This window comes from Westerdykella ornata (assembly GCF_010094085.1).
Source record: "Westerdykella ornata strain CBS 379.55 unplaced genomic scaffold EI97scaffold_6, whole genome shotgun sequence".
NCBI lineage: Eukaryota > Fungi > Ascomycota > Dothideomycetes > Pleosporales > Sporormiaceae > Westerdykella > Westerdykella ornata.
In genome coordinates, this window is record NW_022986856.1 from 183667 (window position 1) to 199290 (window position 15624).

Here is a 15624-nt window from a genome sequence, read left to right on the forward strand (position 1 = left end):
GGCAGACGTAGATTCCCTGTGCATCTCAACTTTATGCATCTCAATTGGCAAAAATCCGAATGCACGTCTCGGTGTCGGCAAATCGCGAGACGAGGACCGACAACGAGGCCTCAGGTCGCGCAATGGGTAGACCACATGCAATCAATCCCATACTTCGCTGCCTCTCCCCTCTTCAGTTCAGTACTACGAGAGTTCTACTATTACCAGGTAGCGGTATCAACACGTCCCAAGCCCGCCTACAATCGTCCGTCGTCCGTTCAGTGCTCGCAGATTGCGGAGCCTCAAAAGCGGGTACGACTCTAGTTAGGAGCAAACTGAACCTAGGCGTCGTGACTGCAGAGCTCTGGATCCAGGTTGCTTGCTAATCAGAATGTGAATTGCATATGTTCGAGTCTGTCTTTTCATGATTAGTCTTCACTGTCTTGCTAAGTTGGGCAAATTGGCGGGGAAACCTAGCCTAGGAAGTCAGAACAACCAGCCTCGGCTACTTGGAAGCTATAGATTATGAAGCCATTCTTCAGATGCAGTCAGCCCAACCAGCCAGCCATCGTCCTCTCTGCATAATAGAACCTCCCATCTAATTTTGATTTCGTTTCCCGAGTGAATACAAACTACAAAGCTCCAAGGATTCCTTTTTAGAATTTACCTGCGAGGAGGAGGAAACGACATGCCAGCCATCCGCCCCATCGACCCAGACGGCGACTCGCGCGTCGAGCACAAGACCGCCGTGCTAAATGGGAACACGTATCATTTCCTGTACGGCGTGCCGCCGGGTGGGACGTTTCATGCGACCGTATTTCTGGTAAGTGTGGACTTCTGAATTCAGGGAGTGAGTTGCGCATTTGACTCCTTGCCCTACTCTGACGGGGTGTGTTGGCTGATGCAGACGGATATTTGAGGAGCGGGCTGGCAGGCTGGACGGCTAACATGTGGTCTACAGATTCACGGATGGCCCGATTTGAGTATGGGATGGCGGTATCAGATTCCCATGTTGTTGGATATGGGGTTTAGGGTTGTGGCGCCGGATATGTTGGGGTATGGAGGCACGGTAGGTTGCAAGATCATTCCATTTGGATGTCTACAAAGGTTTGGGCGGTGATATAGATCACGGGGGCTTGTTATCAAGAGTGCGGTTTCGCTCAAGGTGTTGGATACTCTAGAGATATTTCTTATCTACTACGAAGGGCATTGCGAGGCTAAGTGTCAAGTGTAGGACGCACCCAAATCTCCGCCGGAGCCTATCAGTACATACGGCCTGAAACGGGCATCCGACGACATTGCAGCGCTGGCTAAACACATAGGCGCAAAGCAGATCGTGCTTGGAGGCCACGACTGGTACGTTATCTACACGTTCAACTGGCATGAGGGTCCTGAACTGAGTTCTCTGACACTTACTAGGGGAGGTTCCGTCGTCTGGCGTGCTGCTGCGTGGTAAGCAATACAAGAAGTGATGAAGTAACAGGTCCAGACGTATTGACGTCTATGTAGGTACCCTGACTTGATCACTCATGTCTTCTCCGTTTGTACCCCGTACACACCACCGCACCGCAAGTACTTCTCGCTTGAGCAGCTCGTCGCTGGTGAATTGCCACAGTTCCAGTACCAGATCCATCTGGCTTCGGGTGAAGTGGAAAAGGCCGTCAAGGACGAAGCATCTATTCGAGCGTTCCTCAAGGGCTTGTATGGTGCCAAGGGTCCTAATGGCGAGCTGGCTTTCGATCCGGAGAAGGGTATCTTGGTCGAGAATCTTTTCAAGATTGGTGAGAGCAGGCTCTTGAACGGAAAGGTGAGTTGTTCCATCTTGCGACGGTGGACAGAGCCTCAATTCAATGTGCATTGCTGCATACTGGCAGATTGGATCCGGAAGAGACATGGCCGCGTGACCCACATTCGCCACTGCAGCATCTGAGTACTTCAGTGTCCCGAAGAATTTCTGCTTCTACTGCGGTCAATAACGGATCTGCTGACGATGATAGATGCTTGACTACTACGTCAGGGAGTTCTCCCGCCACGGCATCCATCCTACCTGTGAGTGGCGACCCTGTCGTGCTGCTTCGTCGGTTCACTGATCGTGCCACAGTGAATTGGTACCGGACAAGGAGAGCCAATTGGGAGGATGATCTTGCGTGAGTTTGGAAAACTTGCTCATGAGAAGCGGTCAACTGACTCGTTTTGAGACTTCTGGACAAGAAGGTCATCAAGATCCCCGTCCTGTTTATCCAGGCCACTTACGATAATGTTTTGAAGCCCGAAATGGCAAAAAACATGGACGCTCTGCTACCAAATCTTACCAGAGGGGAGGTACCGGCTACGCACTGGGCCTTGACGCAGAAGCCAGATGAGACCAATGCTATCATCAAGAAGTGGCTTGTCAACCAGGGGTTTGGAACCAGGAGCTCGTTGTAGCAGTTTGATAATGCAATACAAGCGGTCAGCTACGATTTTGCCATGGGTGTATCGCAGTGACGTCCTCGTTGTCTCGGTTGACGGAGATAGTGGTGCTTGCGGCTCCATATTGCGATGTCGGCTCCGGCTTTTCCCAGCTTGTTACATCAGCATGTAAACTACCGGTACCGCCGGCACGTGTTTGGTGCTTCCGATATGCAGTGGACCTCACTGCATGCATACATGGAAATCGAGATATGGTCCGAGACAACTGTGGTTCGGGAAGACGAGTGCCGTCGCAAAAACAGAAATCAAGTGGACCGTCAAGTGGCGACGGGTGTTGCTTTCGGTGGACAGAACAAGGGCACAGGATTGTTCGAAGAGGCTTCGACGGCAGCGATTTCCAATTGTCGCTAAGAGCATGAGTAGCGCAAGTCGCCTTCTCATGCATTCTGGACGTACTGAACCTGCGGCAGCCAGTAGGATGGGAGAGCTCGACCCTGTGGTTCGGTGGTGGATGAAAACGAGCTTAACACGGCGATGCTATTGACACGACGGAATGCGGGACCATTTGTCCGGGGCCGCTATTGTGGAGCGCTGGAGGAGCAGGTAGGTAGGGTACCTGAGCCGGTGGGCGAGTCACAGGGCGCGGCGCTGGAAGACAGCTGTTGCTTTCTGCTAAGTTTGCGCTCACCGCTGCGACGGCCAGAGGTTAAATGTCCGACCTGAGTTCGGAACAGACTGGCAGAATAGGCGAGGGTGCAGCTGCTGCAGCGCGGGAAGGCAACGTGAACTCCACACCGCCTACTGGATCAAGTCGGTCGTGCATAAGTGTCGGCTCGTCGTCCCTTGCGGACTGGCAGATGGCTGATGGGATGCGGTTGATGCTCGTATATGGTGGACTGGAGTCCCATGCTAGTGGCTTCTTCCCTAGCGCTGATCGAGGGGACGGCCTGGGATGGTGCAATATCGAAACCTCAGAGGACATTGCTTATCAGTCGGTCACGGAGTCGCATTATTCCATCGCATTTGCTGGCCGGGCGTGTGGATATGGCTGGCTGGCTGCTTGTGAGGGAAGAAGGGAGAGGGATGAAGTGCTGGAGACAATACTGTGTAAGAGGGCACGTTCGCCAAGCCGTGCTTGAAACTACGGTTGCCACGGTTGGCTTCACAGCAGCTCTCATCACGGCGAGACTACATTTCGTCCAGACATCTCCATCTTGACAACACAGCATTGATTACATTACTCCGTACAATTGACGCCCATGGGAAGCAAGATCAGCAGCAGGGCCTGTCGACGGGTGTCGCTGTTCCATTCCGCGGGCCAGCAAACAGCACCGAGGCAGATCTCACGACGAGCTGCACCGGCAGAACCGAGATGCCGTTCGCAACAACGGCCGTCTGGCTCGCCGCCCTCTCATCAACTGCTGTCCTCTGCCCGGCCTGCAATGCATCATGGTCCTTGATAAGCAAGCCTGCACATGGCAAGCCCACCCTCTCCCAGCCTGTCGGGTCCGTGCCTCGAAATTTGGTCAACGCGGCGTCTCGGCAGCCAGTGTTGACTGCCGCCATGCATCTCTCCCCAACCCGCAATTCAACCTCGACTCCTATCCGGCCAACAAGCTACCTGTGCGCCCCCAGACGATATCGTGGTATGCCGCGGTGCCACCGCACCCTCCAGTCATGGAATTTCTCGGTCGCTTGCTGTTGTCCTTGACAGATCGGCCGCCCCGGCCGTTTTTCATGTCCGGTCCCTTGCCGTGCTGGACAGTGTCAAAGATATTGCGGTCCGGCCCCCGCCGCGCACGCAATCCCAGGGCCCCGAGAACGACTACGGAAGAACTTGGCCACTAATAATGGCTTTGCTTCTATTTCTTCCAGAAGACTGCCAGGGCAGTCTCCCTATGCATATTGTCGTCTTGGGTGCTATACAGAGGATGTAGGTACCCATCACAGCGGAGGCGTTGTGCCATCAGTGCTCCAACCACAGACCTCGATCCGACCTCTCCCGCATATCAGCCTGAAGGTCCAAGGTCCTTGTACAGTCCCAGCAATCGTCGTCCTTCTGCAACGACTCGTCACTGCACGCACCACCTCATGCTGCCGGTAGACTGCAGCATCTGGTGAAGCTTGGACCCGCGCTCCGCTGCGTCGCTATGCCTTATCGCCGTTTCACACCTGCACTGTTGGCTGATAGACGTCCTGGGTCCACAGAAACAGCCCATTTTGCAGTCCACCTCCAATGATGCTATCTTCACTTGACCCCTGCGCTACCCCTCGCGTCCGACACCGTCCCATGTACCGGAACGCGAGCGCTTCCAATCCGGTAGTGGTTGGCAGTTATCTTCGAATCCGCAATGGAGATCTAGCCTCATCTATATAGAGAGTAACGGGTTAAAGCAAAGCAAAAGCTACGCGAAGCCGCCCTGATCCACTCACGCAGCGGTATCCATGTACCACCCAAGATTGAGCCGGCCAACAAGTGACGTGGGTCTTTGGAACTTTTCCTGCTACTCGACTATCTCCCCGTTGCAGCGCGGCCATGTTCGCCCCAGTGTCTCTGTTGATCTGGGGACGAGTATATCTGTCTCCGCCCCCGCGCGGGTGTGGGCAAGCCACCTTCCTTCTTCACTTCAGTTCTCAATCATTTCCTGACATCATTCCTTGAATCTCTCGTAATGGCTCCCTCTGCGCTGGCGGATATCTACCCTATCCCAGCAAGGCATTATTCCAAAGCCACTACTATCCAAGCTTCCGTCTTACATGGGGCAAAAGATCTGAGACTGGTCGGCCTCTCCCGTTTCCTTCAACTTATCCCACGCTCCCGACGTTCGTGGGGGGATGATGTGCTTGATCTCGCGGCTAACAGTCCGATTAGGAAACTCGAACCATCACAGATCCCGCACCCAATGAGCTCCAGATTGCTATCAAGGCCACCGGCATCTGTGGGAGTGACTGCTCTTACTACAGCAAATTCCGCAATGGCGACCTCCAGGCTTGCCATCCACTCTCCTTGGGGCACGAGTCCGCTGGAGTCGTGGTAGCCATTGGGGACGCTGTCACTGGCTTCCAGATTGGCGACCGGGTTGCCCTCGAAGTGGGTGTGCCGTGTGACAATTGTCGGTCATGTCAACGAGGCCGATATAACCTCTGCCCAAGGATGAGGTTTCGGAGTAGCGCGAAGTCTGTGCCTCACTTCCAGGGCACGCTCCAGGAACGCATCAACCACCCCGCAAAATGGTGCTACAAGTATGTCATGCATGAGCCGCAAGCGTCAGAAAAAGCAATGAGGGCTGATAAGCTTATTTTTAGGGTTCCGCCGCATGTCTCGCTTGAGTCCGCCGCACTGCTTGAGCCGCTTTCTGTCGCAATTCATGCCTGCCGAAGAGCCTCCATTGAGCAGGGTGACACTGTTATTGTCTTTGGCGCCGGTACCGTGGGGCTGCTAGTTGCTGCCATGGCCAAGCTCTCTGGGGCAACTACAGTATTGATTGCAGATCTCGACAGTGGCAGGGTCAATTATGCCTTGTCAAATGGCTTTGCCAACAAGGGGTACATTGTGAATCCCACGAAACACCTCAACGACATCTCCGAGAAATTCGCTGCTGCCAAGGAGATTGCAGACGACGTTATGGAGATCGCAGGATTGCATGATCCAGATTTCGAAGGCGCTGATATTACCTTCGACTGTACCGGAAAAGAGATTTGCATGCAAGCAGGCCTTTATGTAGGTTCAAGTTCCTCTCCCTTTTGCAAATGCAGCAGCTGATATCTTGAGAAGGCAACACGTCCGGGCGGTCAACTCATCATGGTCGGAATGGGCACTCCCATACAGACACTGCCAATGTCAGCCTCCCACCTCAAGGAGGTTGACATCATTGGTATCTTCCGCTACGCCAACACGTATCCCGTTGGCATGAAGATTCTGTCTTCTGGCGTATTACCCAGTCTCGACAACATGGTTACGCATCGCTTCAAGGGTCTTGCTTCCGCCAAGGAAGCATTCGACCTTGCGACGAAAACTGCCGACAAAGAAGGAAAACTCGTCTTAAAGGTCCTCATTGAGACCTGAGTTAACACACTAGTCACATCTCAGCGCACGTGGAAGATATGGGTGCAGCATTGGGCTTCAATGAACGACTAAGTGACCTTGCAGGTCACCATAACGATATGACGACGATACGACAACTAATAATATAGAAGCCATAGACGTTTTCTTAGGTTTTGGTGTGGAGCTAGGAAGATTGGTGGCACCTTCCATGGGCTAAAGTCGGTTGCCTTTCGCATAGACGGTTTGTGGGTGAACACAGTGGAAGATACCAGTTTGCTTTCAAGTTCAGGCTATAGATACGGATGGGCACAGGGAAACCTCTAACTCATAATGGAATCTTCTATACCAAGCAAGGCTCGTTCTAAGTGTTGATCGTCGTGATATCGGTCAGTGATTACGTCGTGCCTTTCACCGAGTGTTGAGTCAGCCAATTGATGAGGTCAGGCTCGGGTTCTCGATATAATCTACTGCTCATTATGGGCTTTGGACCTATTTCATCTGTCCAACGGACTCTTTCTTGTTCTATCATGGCACTATTTTCAGAAATTCTAACAGGGCACCAATGGTAGAAGGCTGCTTAGTAAGGCAAAGGCTTCCATACGATCGCCCTTACCACGATGTTAGCTCAACAGCATTAACCAAATAGAAGCCTTCATCTATTCAAAAGAAAGTTCATGCATCTGCCCGTGACTTCACTCTGTCCACTCTCTTACCTCTCCATAGGAGGAGGAAAATACACGTGATGCAATTACTAAGCAAATTGCGGAAGAGCTCCCCGCCAAGCCCGACTGCCTGAAGCTCCTGCAAGCTCCAACAACAAAACAACAAACACCCTCAGGCCCTGCCCTTCTACTCCGCTCATTCCTGAATTGACCAAGTTGAACGTAGCCCGAGCGGAAGCGTCCCAAATTATGGCCACCGCAGCGCCAAACCCGCTGTTATCCACCTCTCGCGCCTCCGACACAAGCCCCACCATACAGCTACACCCTCTCGTGCTCCTCACAATCTCAGATTGTATAACGCGGCATACCTTACGACAGCAGAAAGGACCGGTTGCGGGAGCTATATTAGGACAGCAAAATGGCAGGGAAATTACCATGGAAGTCGCGTTTCAGGCGAAATTGAGGGCAGATGCGGAGGGCGAGGTGGTGCTGGATGAGGAGTGGTTTGGGAAACGGTTGGACGATTGTAAGATCAGCCGGAGGCATCTCTGCTGGTTCTAAACCTGATTACTGACTGAGCCGTTATTTGTAGACAGAGATGTGCATAAAGATCCTGTGCTCGATATCGTCGGCTGGTTCACGCTTGGTCCTGCCTCCGGGCCACAGCTAGAACACCTTCCTATCCACAATCAAATCTCAGAGCTGTATACAGAGTCGCCGATACTCTTTTTGTTTCATCCTGCCGAAGCACCGTCGCCAGCTACCGCAGCGGGGAAACTTCCTCTGACACTGTACGAGTCCGTATACGAAAATCCCAGCAATGACAAGGCCATGGATATCGACGGCGCGGCCCAGGCTAAGGCTGTGAAGTTCCGGGAGCTGGTGTATAGCATTGAGACGGGTGAGGCCGAGATGATTGCTGTGGATTTCGTTGCTCGGGGAGGCGGCAATGCCACTGCCGTTGCTCCCGAGGATGCAGTGAAGGCACACTCTTCCTCAACTGACCCCTCAAGCCCGCAAAGTAAGGTCCCATGGATCCTTAGAGGCAAAGGAAAGGGAAAAGAGAGGGCCACAGAGGAAGACACGGCCATCGAGGAAGACAACGCCTTGACTGCCGAAGACGAAGAAAGTATGTATATGTCGAGAGATCCTGCCGTAAAACTAAACTAACGCCACCCAGTCCTCTCCACACTCACAGCAAAGATGAACGCCATCCGTATGCTCCGTCGCCGTATAGCTCTCCTCCGCGCCTATCTGTCCTCCCTGCCTCCATCCTATCTCACCGACCCTTCGCTCCCCCTCAACCCATCGCCAACCCCCGATCATCCCCTCTCACTAGACCATTCCATCCTCCGCAGCATCTCCGCAACCCTCGCTCGCATCAACATACTCTCTCCTCCCGACACTGAAGCTTTCACACTGGAATCCCAACAGGAAGCCTCGGACGTCCAGCTCGTGGCGTTGCTCTCCTCCATCACGAATTCGATATCTGTGGCCAAGGAACTCGGACAGCGCAGTCAGATTGTGGAGAATGTGCGGCATGGGAAGAATAAGCCGCAGTTGTTGGAGCGATTTGCTCCGCCGCCTGGGTTGGGAAGGAGCTGGTCAGGGATAGTGGAGGGGCGGAAGGAGAGTGAGTTGTGGCCGTGAATGGTCACTGGGAAGGTCTTGGCTGTATTGGTCTGCCAATGCGGTTAGAGGGTTGAAAGAGGTGGTCTTTATGGGCTCTGTGCTAGTCCTACACTCGGATATTTAGCACTGATGCCGGGTTCTGGAAGGCGGATGGCTTGCGAAATGGGAATGGAAAGCCTGCACTCAGGCTTTGACCGGGAATAATGTTACAAACGTGCAACATGACAAGCTACCGGAGCTGATGGGGCTAGACGACATGCATCATGATTTATGCAGCATGAATGGCGTTTGGAGGTGCTATGGGTCCCGATCTCTGGGACTGGAATAGAGAAATGCATGATTACGCCGATGTGAATATGCAGCTGCGCAGTGAAGCTGGTGGACGAAAGAGCAAGCGATCCAAGTGTATACAGTTAGCAGAGACTTGAACGAAGCTGAGTGGTCCTACTGTTCTAGCATCGCGATCTCGGAAAGGCAGAAATAGCTAATCAGAATAAGTCCTGAAAAGCGGAACCCCTTCCCAGCCCTATTGAAATGGACCTACAGCCAGCGCGTTGCCACGCTCCAGCCTACATAGAAAGGCGAAACTAGAAATACATTTCTGAAGAAGACAGAACCCAAACCACCGTAACTCCATTCCTTGAATCTCTCCAGCCCTTTTCGAAAAGCACTCCTAAAACCCACCGAATCTCCAAGACCCAAATCCCTTGAATCAGATGAATTCCCTCCCACCATCTCTCTCGACCTCGCAAAAGGGAACCATCACTTCCCAAATGCCGAACGCAGAGCACAAGACTCCTCGAGATACACATCGAAATCGACGCTCCTGATTTCCTCCCAGAACCTCTTAACCGCCTCCTTCAACGTCAGCTCTGCATACTCTCCTCCGCCGCCGCCTCCCCCTCCGCCTCCGTCGTCGCCTTCGCCGGTCCAGCCATCGATATCGGGACCCCAGCCGGGAGCGAAGAAGTTGCCGTTGAATTCTGGCTGCTCACCTCCTTCCTCTTGTTCGTCAGCATAAGCGTCTCCATTTGCAAGGTCATTCGGAACGTCGTTGGCAACCTCATTTGGAATGTCGTCCCCATCCCCACCCACTGCCGCACTCCCCTCGCCATCCGCCTCACCACCACCACCACCACTCTCTTCATTCCACCATGCAAAATTATAATTCGTCGGTTCAGCATGCCACCTCCTAACCTCCTCCTCCCTCTCCTCCCTATACCTCTCCTCATCCGGGCTCCTCTCCCGCCACCTCGTCCACCACACCTCCCCCACCTCCCCCTCCCCCCTCGACAAAATCGGCGCAAACGTCCTCTGAACCTTCCACTCCTCATCCGCATGTTCCCTCTCCAACTTCCCCACACACTCCCTCACAACCCGTAAAACCTCGCTCCTCACCCCTCCCCTCTTCATCTCCGCCAGAAACTTCTCAGCGCGGCGCAACTTCTCATTCCACCCGGACCGCTCGTTCCAAGCTAGCGTCTCGCACTCGCGGCAGGCGGAGGCGAGGTTGATGACGAGCCGGTTCTCGGCGTCGGTGCGCGCTTTGCAGCGGGGTTTGGTGAGGCCGGCGCGCGTGGTGCTGAGGAAGAAGGCGTTGCAGGGCGTGATGTGGGGTTTTGTGTGGTGCCAGCAGGTGAGGCGGTAGTAGATGATTTTGCACATCTTTGGGTGCGGGATTTGGAATGCGAGGGCAGCAGTGGCGGTGATTTTAGTCGCCAGGGCGTTTTGATCTGGGATGTTGGAAGGGGATGGGAGTGAGCGTGGTATGGTGTGGCATTGCTGTGTAGTGGTTCAGTGATGCGGTTTTCTGAGGGATTGTCAGTATGAGATGTGTACGGAGGTAGAATAGACGAAGAAGTGAGGCGGAGAGCATGGGGCAGAAGAAGATGAAGGAGAGGAAGAAGCAAAAGCAAGAGGAAGCTGTTAGAGGAAGAAGCGTTAGTAGAGAAGGCGGGTCAGGTTCGAGAGGAAAACCCGCTGGATGTGAGAAGTCTGGCTCTGAGATAGCAAAGCAGCAGTTGAGGACGTGCGACCGTCGTGGCGGTGTGTCGAAGAAACTGGGACCGTTTGTCCCGGATATGATAGTGCTTGGTGGACGTGTTCCCGATATCGGGGTTTTGCCCAAAGTTAGAAGGGCGATCGTTATCGAGGATGTCGATGACCCATATGCTTGAGTCGATTTGCTTGCTACTCTCTCTAATGGACGGGGCCGGTGCAGCAATGTGGCTTGAAGAAATATCCTGAACCCAAGTCGACCAGAAGTCATAAGAACATTTACAATCTGGCATCGCAATCTCCACCGTGATGTCCTAGCGACTCAGTAACAGATCGTTTTGCTTCACAAGAGGATTCGAGGGAGAGAGAAATTGACTTGTGAGACGGCAGTGGAATAATTGAGAGCACAGAGAGATGACGAAAACGCGTATAACTACTTAACCTGTGAACAAACCTCATCATATACAAGCCTGGTCGAAATTCTACGTCACCCTTCATTCAGGATCGTCAATTGCATCTAACAAGTAACAAGCCTCCGCCGTTGGCAGTCGGCGACGCACTGCGCACGAGTGCAAGTGGGAAGATAATGTTGATGTGTCCACATTTGAGAACTGCGGTGATATTGTTGAAAAAATAGTGTGCGGTCAAAGATAACGAAAACTAGCAGAGAGTAGAAGACAATGAGAGATGCTGGAGTACTGTCGACACAAAGTAGACACCGAAAGCACTAGCGCGCCTCGATGCAACCAGAGGAGGAAAGCGCATCTCCAACGCGTCGTACGCCCGTCTTCGCGATAGCACGTGACTCCATCAATCTGAGAAAGCCTTTAGGAGCCCTCGGATTCGGAGTTCTAGAGCTCCAAACCGAGCAGTGATGCAGGTGCGTATCTCGGCGTTTCGAACCTGTTCATCTCTACCGTCGGCAAAACATCCAACCGACTCTCAAACATCTCGCTTCACTGTCTACGAAACACTTCTCGATTCGAAGTACCCATATCCCTAACGATAACAGAACTGTTATTGGGAAGCTACAGGGTCCAGGGCTCACGCTTAGATGTTCTAGAAAAATTAAGGGATCAGCGAGATCAAGAGACAGGCAGAACGTGGAATTCGAGAACGTGTGGAATGAAAGCAACTAGGTAATTGTCGAGGTTGCAAGCAATCTCGGAAGAATATAAAAGTGTATCTACGCCTACCTGCAGCCTATGTACACAGCAGTCTACTCGTCGCAAGCGCGTTGCATTATCCATTAGCTGAGTCGTCAATTCATGATTACGAGCATTGCGAAAGCGCGCTCTGATACGGTACAAGGTATACTGCGCGCTGGCTTGAACGCTATCCAACAAAATAAACAGCTTTGCACTGTCAGAAGACATGGTTTCCATCGCCAAGTCAATACCGAACAACTGGAGGAAGCGCAGCTTCGTCCTGAATCATAACACCGGTCTTGATCCCCTTCTTCTCGAACTGGTCCATCCAGTTCCCTTGCTTCTCCTTCTTAAGCATCCAAGTGCTGAGCACCTTCTTCAACTTTGATTTATTTTCCTCTCTGACTGCGAGCGTTGGGGGAGCAATGGAGAGTTCCTTGGTGTATGCGTGATACAGTTGGCGCGGAGATGACAGGTCTGCGCTGATCTTGCGCGAGAAATTTGGAGGCTCCAATCGACTACCGTCGTAGCTCATCTTGGGGTACCGGTTGTTCTCGTCGGACTTAGACAGATCCATGTTGGAGATCAGCTCATCGAAGTCCCTAGAAGTCTCCCGGCTATACGGTTGAGGATGACCTTTTCCGAGAGGTGCGTCCTTCGCAACAGGATGACTGCCGGTGTTGACCTTGGAAGAGCTCATATATTTCAACGCCACGGTATCCGAGCCGCTTCTTCGATGCTGGTTACGAGCCGGGGCAGAATCATGCATGTGAGCCTGTGTGCGCATTACAGTCGCTATGTGTGGGCCTGTAGTCTTCAACGTCGCTTCTTTCTGGTTGTTAGTCTGCTGAAGGTCTCTCCAGGTATCCAGACTCGGCAGAGGTGGCAGTTCCCTATTCAGATTCACTTCTGTTTTCTTCGACTTTTCGTCTTCCACAGCACGACCTCTCGAAGACCCAGGCCGGCTACTGTTCCTCGAGCTTGACATGCGCTGTAAGCCCCAACTTCGCCATCCGTGTGACGACGGGCTCCGAACGGAATCCATTTGGGACGAAGAACGACTGTTGGCGGTACTTAACGAGTCCTGCGACTGTCGCCTGCTCAGTCTACCCGATCCTGGAAACATGAGGTTTCTAATACTCCTGGCGCGGCTTGGTGGTCGAGCGCTTGGAGTGGGATCATAGGAGGGTCGGGGTTGGGGCTCTGTATATTGGGTCCTGTTTGATTGCGCATGTTTGGCTTGTTTCTGCTCCATCCTACTGGATCCGCGCTTCGACGTATCTCCCGATGTCACTGACGCTGATGTGGGTGCCGTAGACCCACTGTTCAAATGGGCATCCGTTGATGCCGTATGCTGTGTCTGGACGCTCTTGACATCGTCTGCCTCCACCTGATGACGGGCTAGTGTGGACGATGATTTAAGATTCTTCTTCAGTTCACGCTCACTTCTGGCAAGGTTGGCATACTCCGCGCGTCTGCGTTCCTTGTCCGACGAGCTGCCTCGGTCTCGATGATCGCTAGGGTTGGGTGCTTGATCCGGCTGTCGTCTCCGTGCAGCATTCACCGTGTTTGCGTCAGGATGATGTCCCTCCAATCGCTGGGGTTGCCGGGTGCGTCTACTTTCATGCCTGCCAACTGTTGATTCTGAAGGGGCGCCTGTAGGCCGATGGACCCTGACGTCCTCTACATTGACATTGTGTTCCCTCCGCGTGGCCGGGCCCTTGAAGTCCAGCCTCGGATCCGCATCTTCGAGACCATGATCTGACGCTTTCAAGTTCCGCGCTATGAGAAAGCAGGCAGCGCGAAGTTCCCGCTCGGTATTAGGAGTCAGCGGTCTCCTACAGATAAACTCTGATTCAAAGGGATATGTGATTTCATCGGACTCTCCACGATGTACATGCGATTGTGAAGGCGGGAGCGGGACGGAGGGAGCAGGGTGCGCCGATTCTTGCGACTTATTCGTAGGCGCCTTCTGGGAGAAATAAGCTGAGAGTTTCAGGGGAGACGGGCCAGAGCCACCCACCACAGGCGCCAGATTAAAAGCAAACTTCTTCTTCATATTGGGTATCGCTGTGAGAGAATGGATGCTGTGCGAAATCTATACGAGGGCGCGATGTTCGAGGTATCGATAGCACGCAACAGGGGTAGTCAGTTCAGGCGATAGCTTGAGTTCATCTCAGCGACGTCGGCGGTTCTCTGTTCGACTTGGAGAGAAAAGAAGGACGAAGCCGAAGAGAAAAGGGAAGGCAGACAAGTTACGGCAGGGCAGGCCCGAAGCACCTGGCGTATGGATGGATCCTCTGGGCCTGTCATGGCAGGAGGAAGTCGACGAGTTTACGAGTTTCAGATGCGGCAACCGACGACAAGGGGGCTCAGCCAACGGTCACGAGCCGACGACCAATGAATGGCATTCTTGAAACGGACCAGCCACCACTCTCCCGCTCTAGCCAAAGAGAACATTCACTCTCGCTTGCTCAATAATGAAAACAATGCCCCCTTCCGCCCAACTCTGCTCGTCTTCCCACTTCCATCGGTTTGCTGAGGCAGCCCACAATCCCGTATCTCGCGATGCTAGCTGCACATGTTGTGGCCCATTGCCGAGAAGCATGCTGCAGTGCGATGTCATCCCCCTGGAGACCCTCCCTATAACCTTGGTCTTATTGTCCAATCTTTGTTCCAGAAATCGGGCGGTGTTTGGAATTAAAGACCACTCAAAAACCCCGGCATCTTCCGCAAGAGGCAGCCCAAAGCGGGAAACATACTGAGGCTTCGACGTCTGTTAAATCACTTAGCTTCCCATTAGACGTTAGAAAGCAGTAATACAGAGGAAGTGCAGAGACTGTTCGCCCAAATGCAAAGAGACGCAGGAGACCACGCGAAATTTCCGGCACGTCCGCAAGAGCGAGCTGGAGGTAGGTTCGCTGAATTTCTCTCGCATGTTCTTTACGTCGGACTCTGCAGTTAGGCGCTGCGTCAAAGCGAGACGCCACTACGAGCTGATAGACTCACAACGCTACTCTACCCGCTCGTCTGCCTAGCACAGCAGGTGCCACCCGTACTAGAGAGACAGAAGCGGACAATTAGTGTAACTATTTTGGGAGTCAGGCGCAGACGACATCGTATTGCCGCAAAACGAGAAGAACTTCGCAACGATTATCAGATAGATATCAGTCCGATTTTGAGTCCCTCTCGCTTCTACTGTTAGGATTCACAACCGGAGGAGGAAGGTTGACGGTTTCCGCTGCTCCCGTCATCCATAGCGCCGATACTTTTGACATCCTTTCGCAACTGCAATCGCACCGCAAACTGCAGGTACAGCTCAAATTTGACGGTCCCCAGAAGGTGAAGTTGCAGCACCAGTAGAACTTTGCTCCCTGGCACAGCAACAAGTGAGTAAATCAGCCTGTCCCAAATGAATGGACAAGCACCGCAGAGCGATCACTTCAACATACTCGCAATGCAGATTTCGAATCTACTAACGCGGGCACCGCGAAATCACTGCTAACTCCTATTCTAGAACATCACGGTTTCAAAATGAAAGGATACTAATGCAGCTGCACGATAGTGTTATGCACGTGGCCACTTGCCAGCTGTGAATCGGTCAGGGAAAAATCTCGAGACTCACAGCGGGCCAGAAACAGAGGACATTGGTCGCTCAAGAGACCTAGCTATGCCGAGATTCTTACATGGCGTGGTTTCAGTATTCTGAGATGGGAATATACACTAACACCTGAATGGCGTAGTGGAA

General features: G+C 52.9%; 6 protein-coding genes across 6 annotated transcripts; 4 read left to right on the forward strand and 2 right to left on the reverse strand.

The window, feature by feature from the left end:
• The first annotated feature begins 520 nt into the window (after positions 1 to 520).
• Positions 521 to 2434, forward strand: EI97DRAFT_431852 (alpha/beta-hydrolase). The gene is made up of 8 exons (XM_033798033.1): positions 521 to 802; positions 941 to 1048; positions 1214 to 1335; positions 1399 to 1431; positions 1489 to 1786; positions 1977 to 2028; positions 2081 to 2126; positions 2178 to 2434. The coding sequence occupies exons 1-8, from the start codon at positions 668 to 670 to the stop codon at positions 2404 to 2406; spliced, it is 1023 nt and encodes a 340-aa protein (XP_033655313.1). The 5' UTR covers positions 521 to 667; the 3' UTR covers positions 2407 to 2434.
• Positions 2435 to 3101: 667 nt separating this feature from the next.
• Positions 3102 to 4486, forward strand: EI97DRAFT_500023 (uncharacterized protein; the record flags this gene model as incomplete). Its single annotated transcript, XM_033802639.1, has 2 exons — positions 3102 to 3427; positions 3595 to 4486. The coding sequence occupies 2 exons, from the start codon at positions 3102 to 3104 to the stop codon at positions 4100 to 4102; spliced, it is 834 nt and encodes a 277-aa protein (XP_033655314.1). The 3' UTR covers positions 4103 to 4486.
• A 577-nt stretch (positions 4487 to 5063) lies between these two features.
• On the forward strand, positions 5064 to 6457 carry EI97DRAFT_373915 (GroES-like protein; the record flags this gene model as incomplete). The annotated part of the gene is made up of 4 exons (XM_033795421.1): positions 5064 to 5171; positions 5264 to 5634; positions 5698 to 6112; positions 6167 to 6457. The coding sequence occupies 4 exons, from the start codon at positions 5064 to 5066 to the stop codon at positions 6455 to 6457; spliced, it is 1185 nt and encodes a 394-aa protein (XP_033655315.1).
• An 890-nt stretch (positions 6458 to 7347) lies between these two features.
• On the forward strand, positions 7348 to 8748 carry EI97DRAFT_441076 (uncharacterized protein; the record flags this gene model as incomplete). Its single annotated transcript, XM_033799675.1, has 3 exons — positions 7348 to 7624; positions 7691 to 8227; positions 8279 to 8748. 3 exons carry the CDS (start codon positions 7348 to 7350, stop codon positions 8746 to 8748), a joined length of 1284 nt encoding a protein of 427 aa, XP_033655316.1.
• Positions 8749 to 9492: 744 nt separating this feature from the next.
• EI97DRAFT_441077 (uncharacterized protein) lies at positions 9493 to 10395 on the reverse strand (the record flags this gene model as incomplete). The annotated part of the gene is made up of 1 exon (XM_033799676.1): positions 9493 to 10395. The coding sequence occupies one exon, from the start codon at positions 10393 to 10395 to the stop codon at positions 9493 to 9495; it is 903 nt and encodes a 300-aa protein (XP_033655317.1).
• A 1470-nt stretch (positions 10396 to 11865) lies between these two features.
• Positions 11866 to 14202, reverse strand: EI97DRAFT_431856 (uncharacterized protein). Its single transcript, XM_033798034.1, has 2 exons — positions 13900 to 14202; positions 11866 to 13848 (listed from the first exon to the last, which is right to left on the reverse strand). The coding sequence occupies exons 1-2, from the start codon at positions 13933 to 13935 to the stop codon at positions 12121 to 12123; spliced, it is 1764 nt and encodes a 587-aa protein (XP_033655318.1). The 5' UTR covers positions 13936 to 14202; the 3' UTR covers positions 11866 to 12120.
• Positions 14203 to 15624: the final 1422 nt, after the last annotated feature.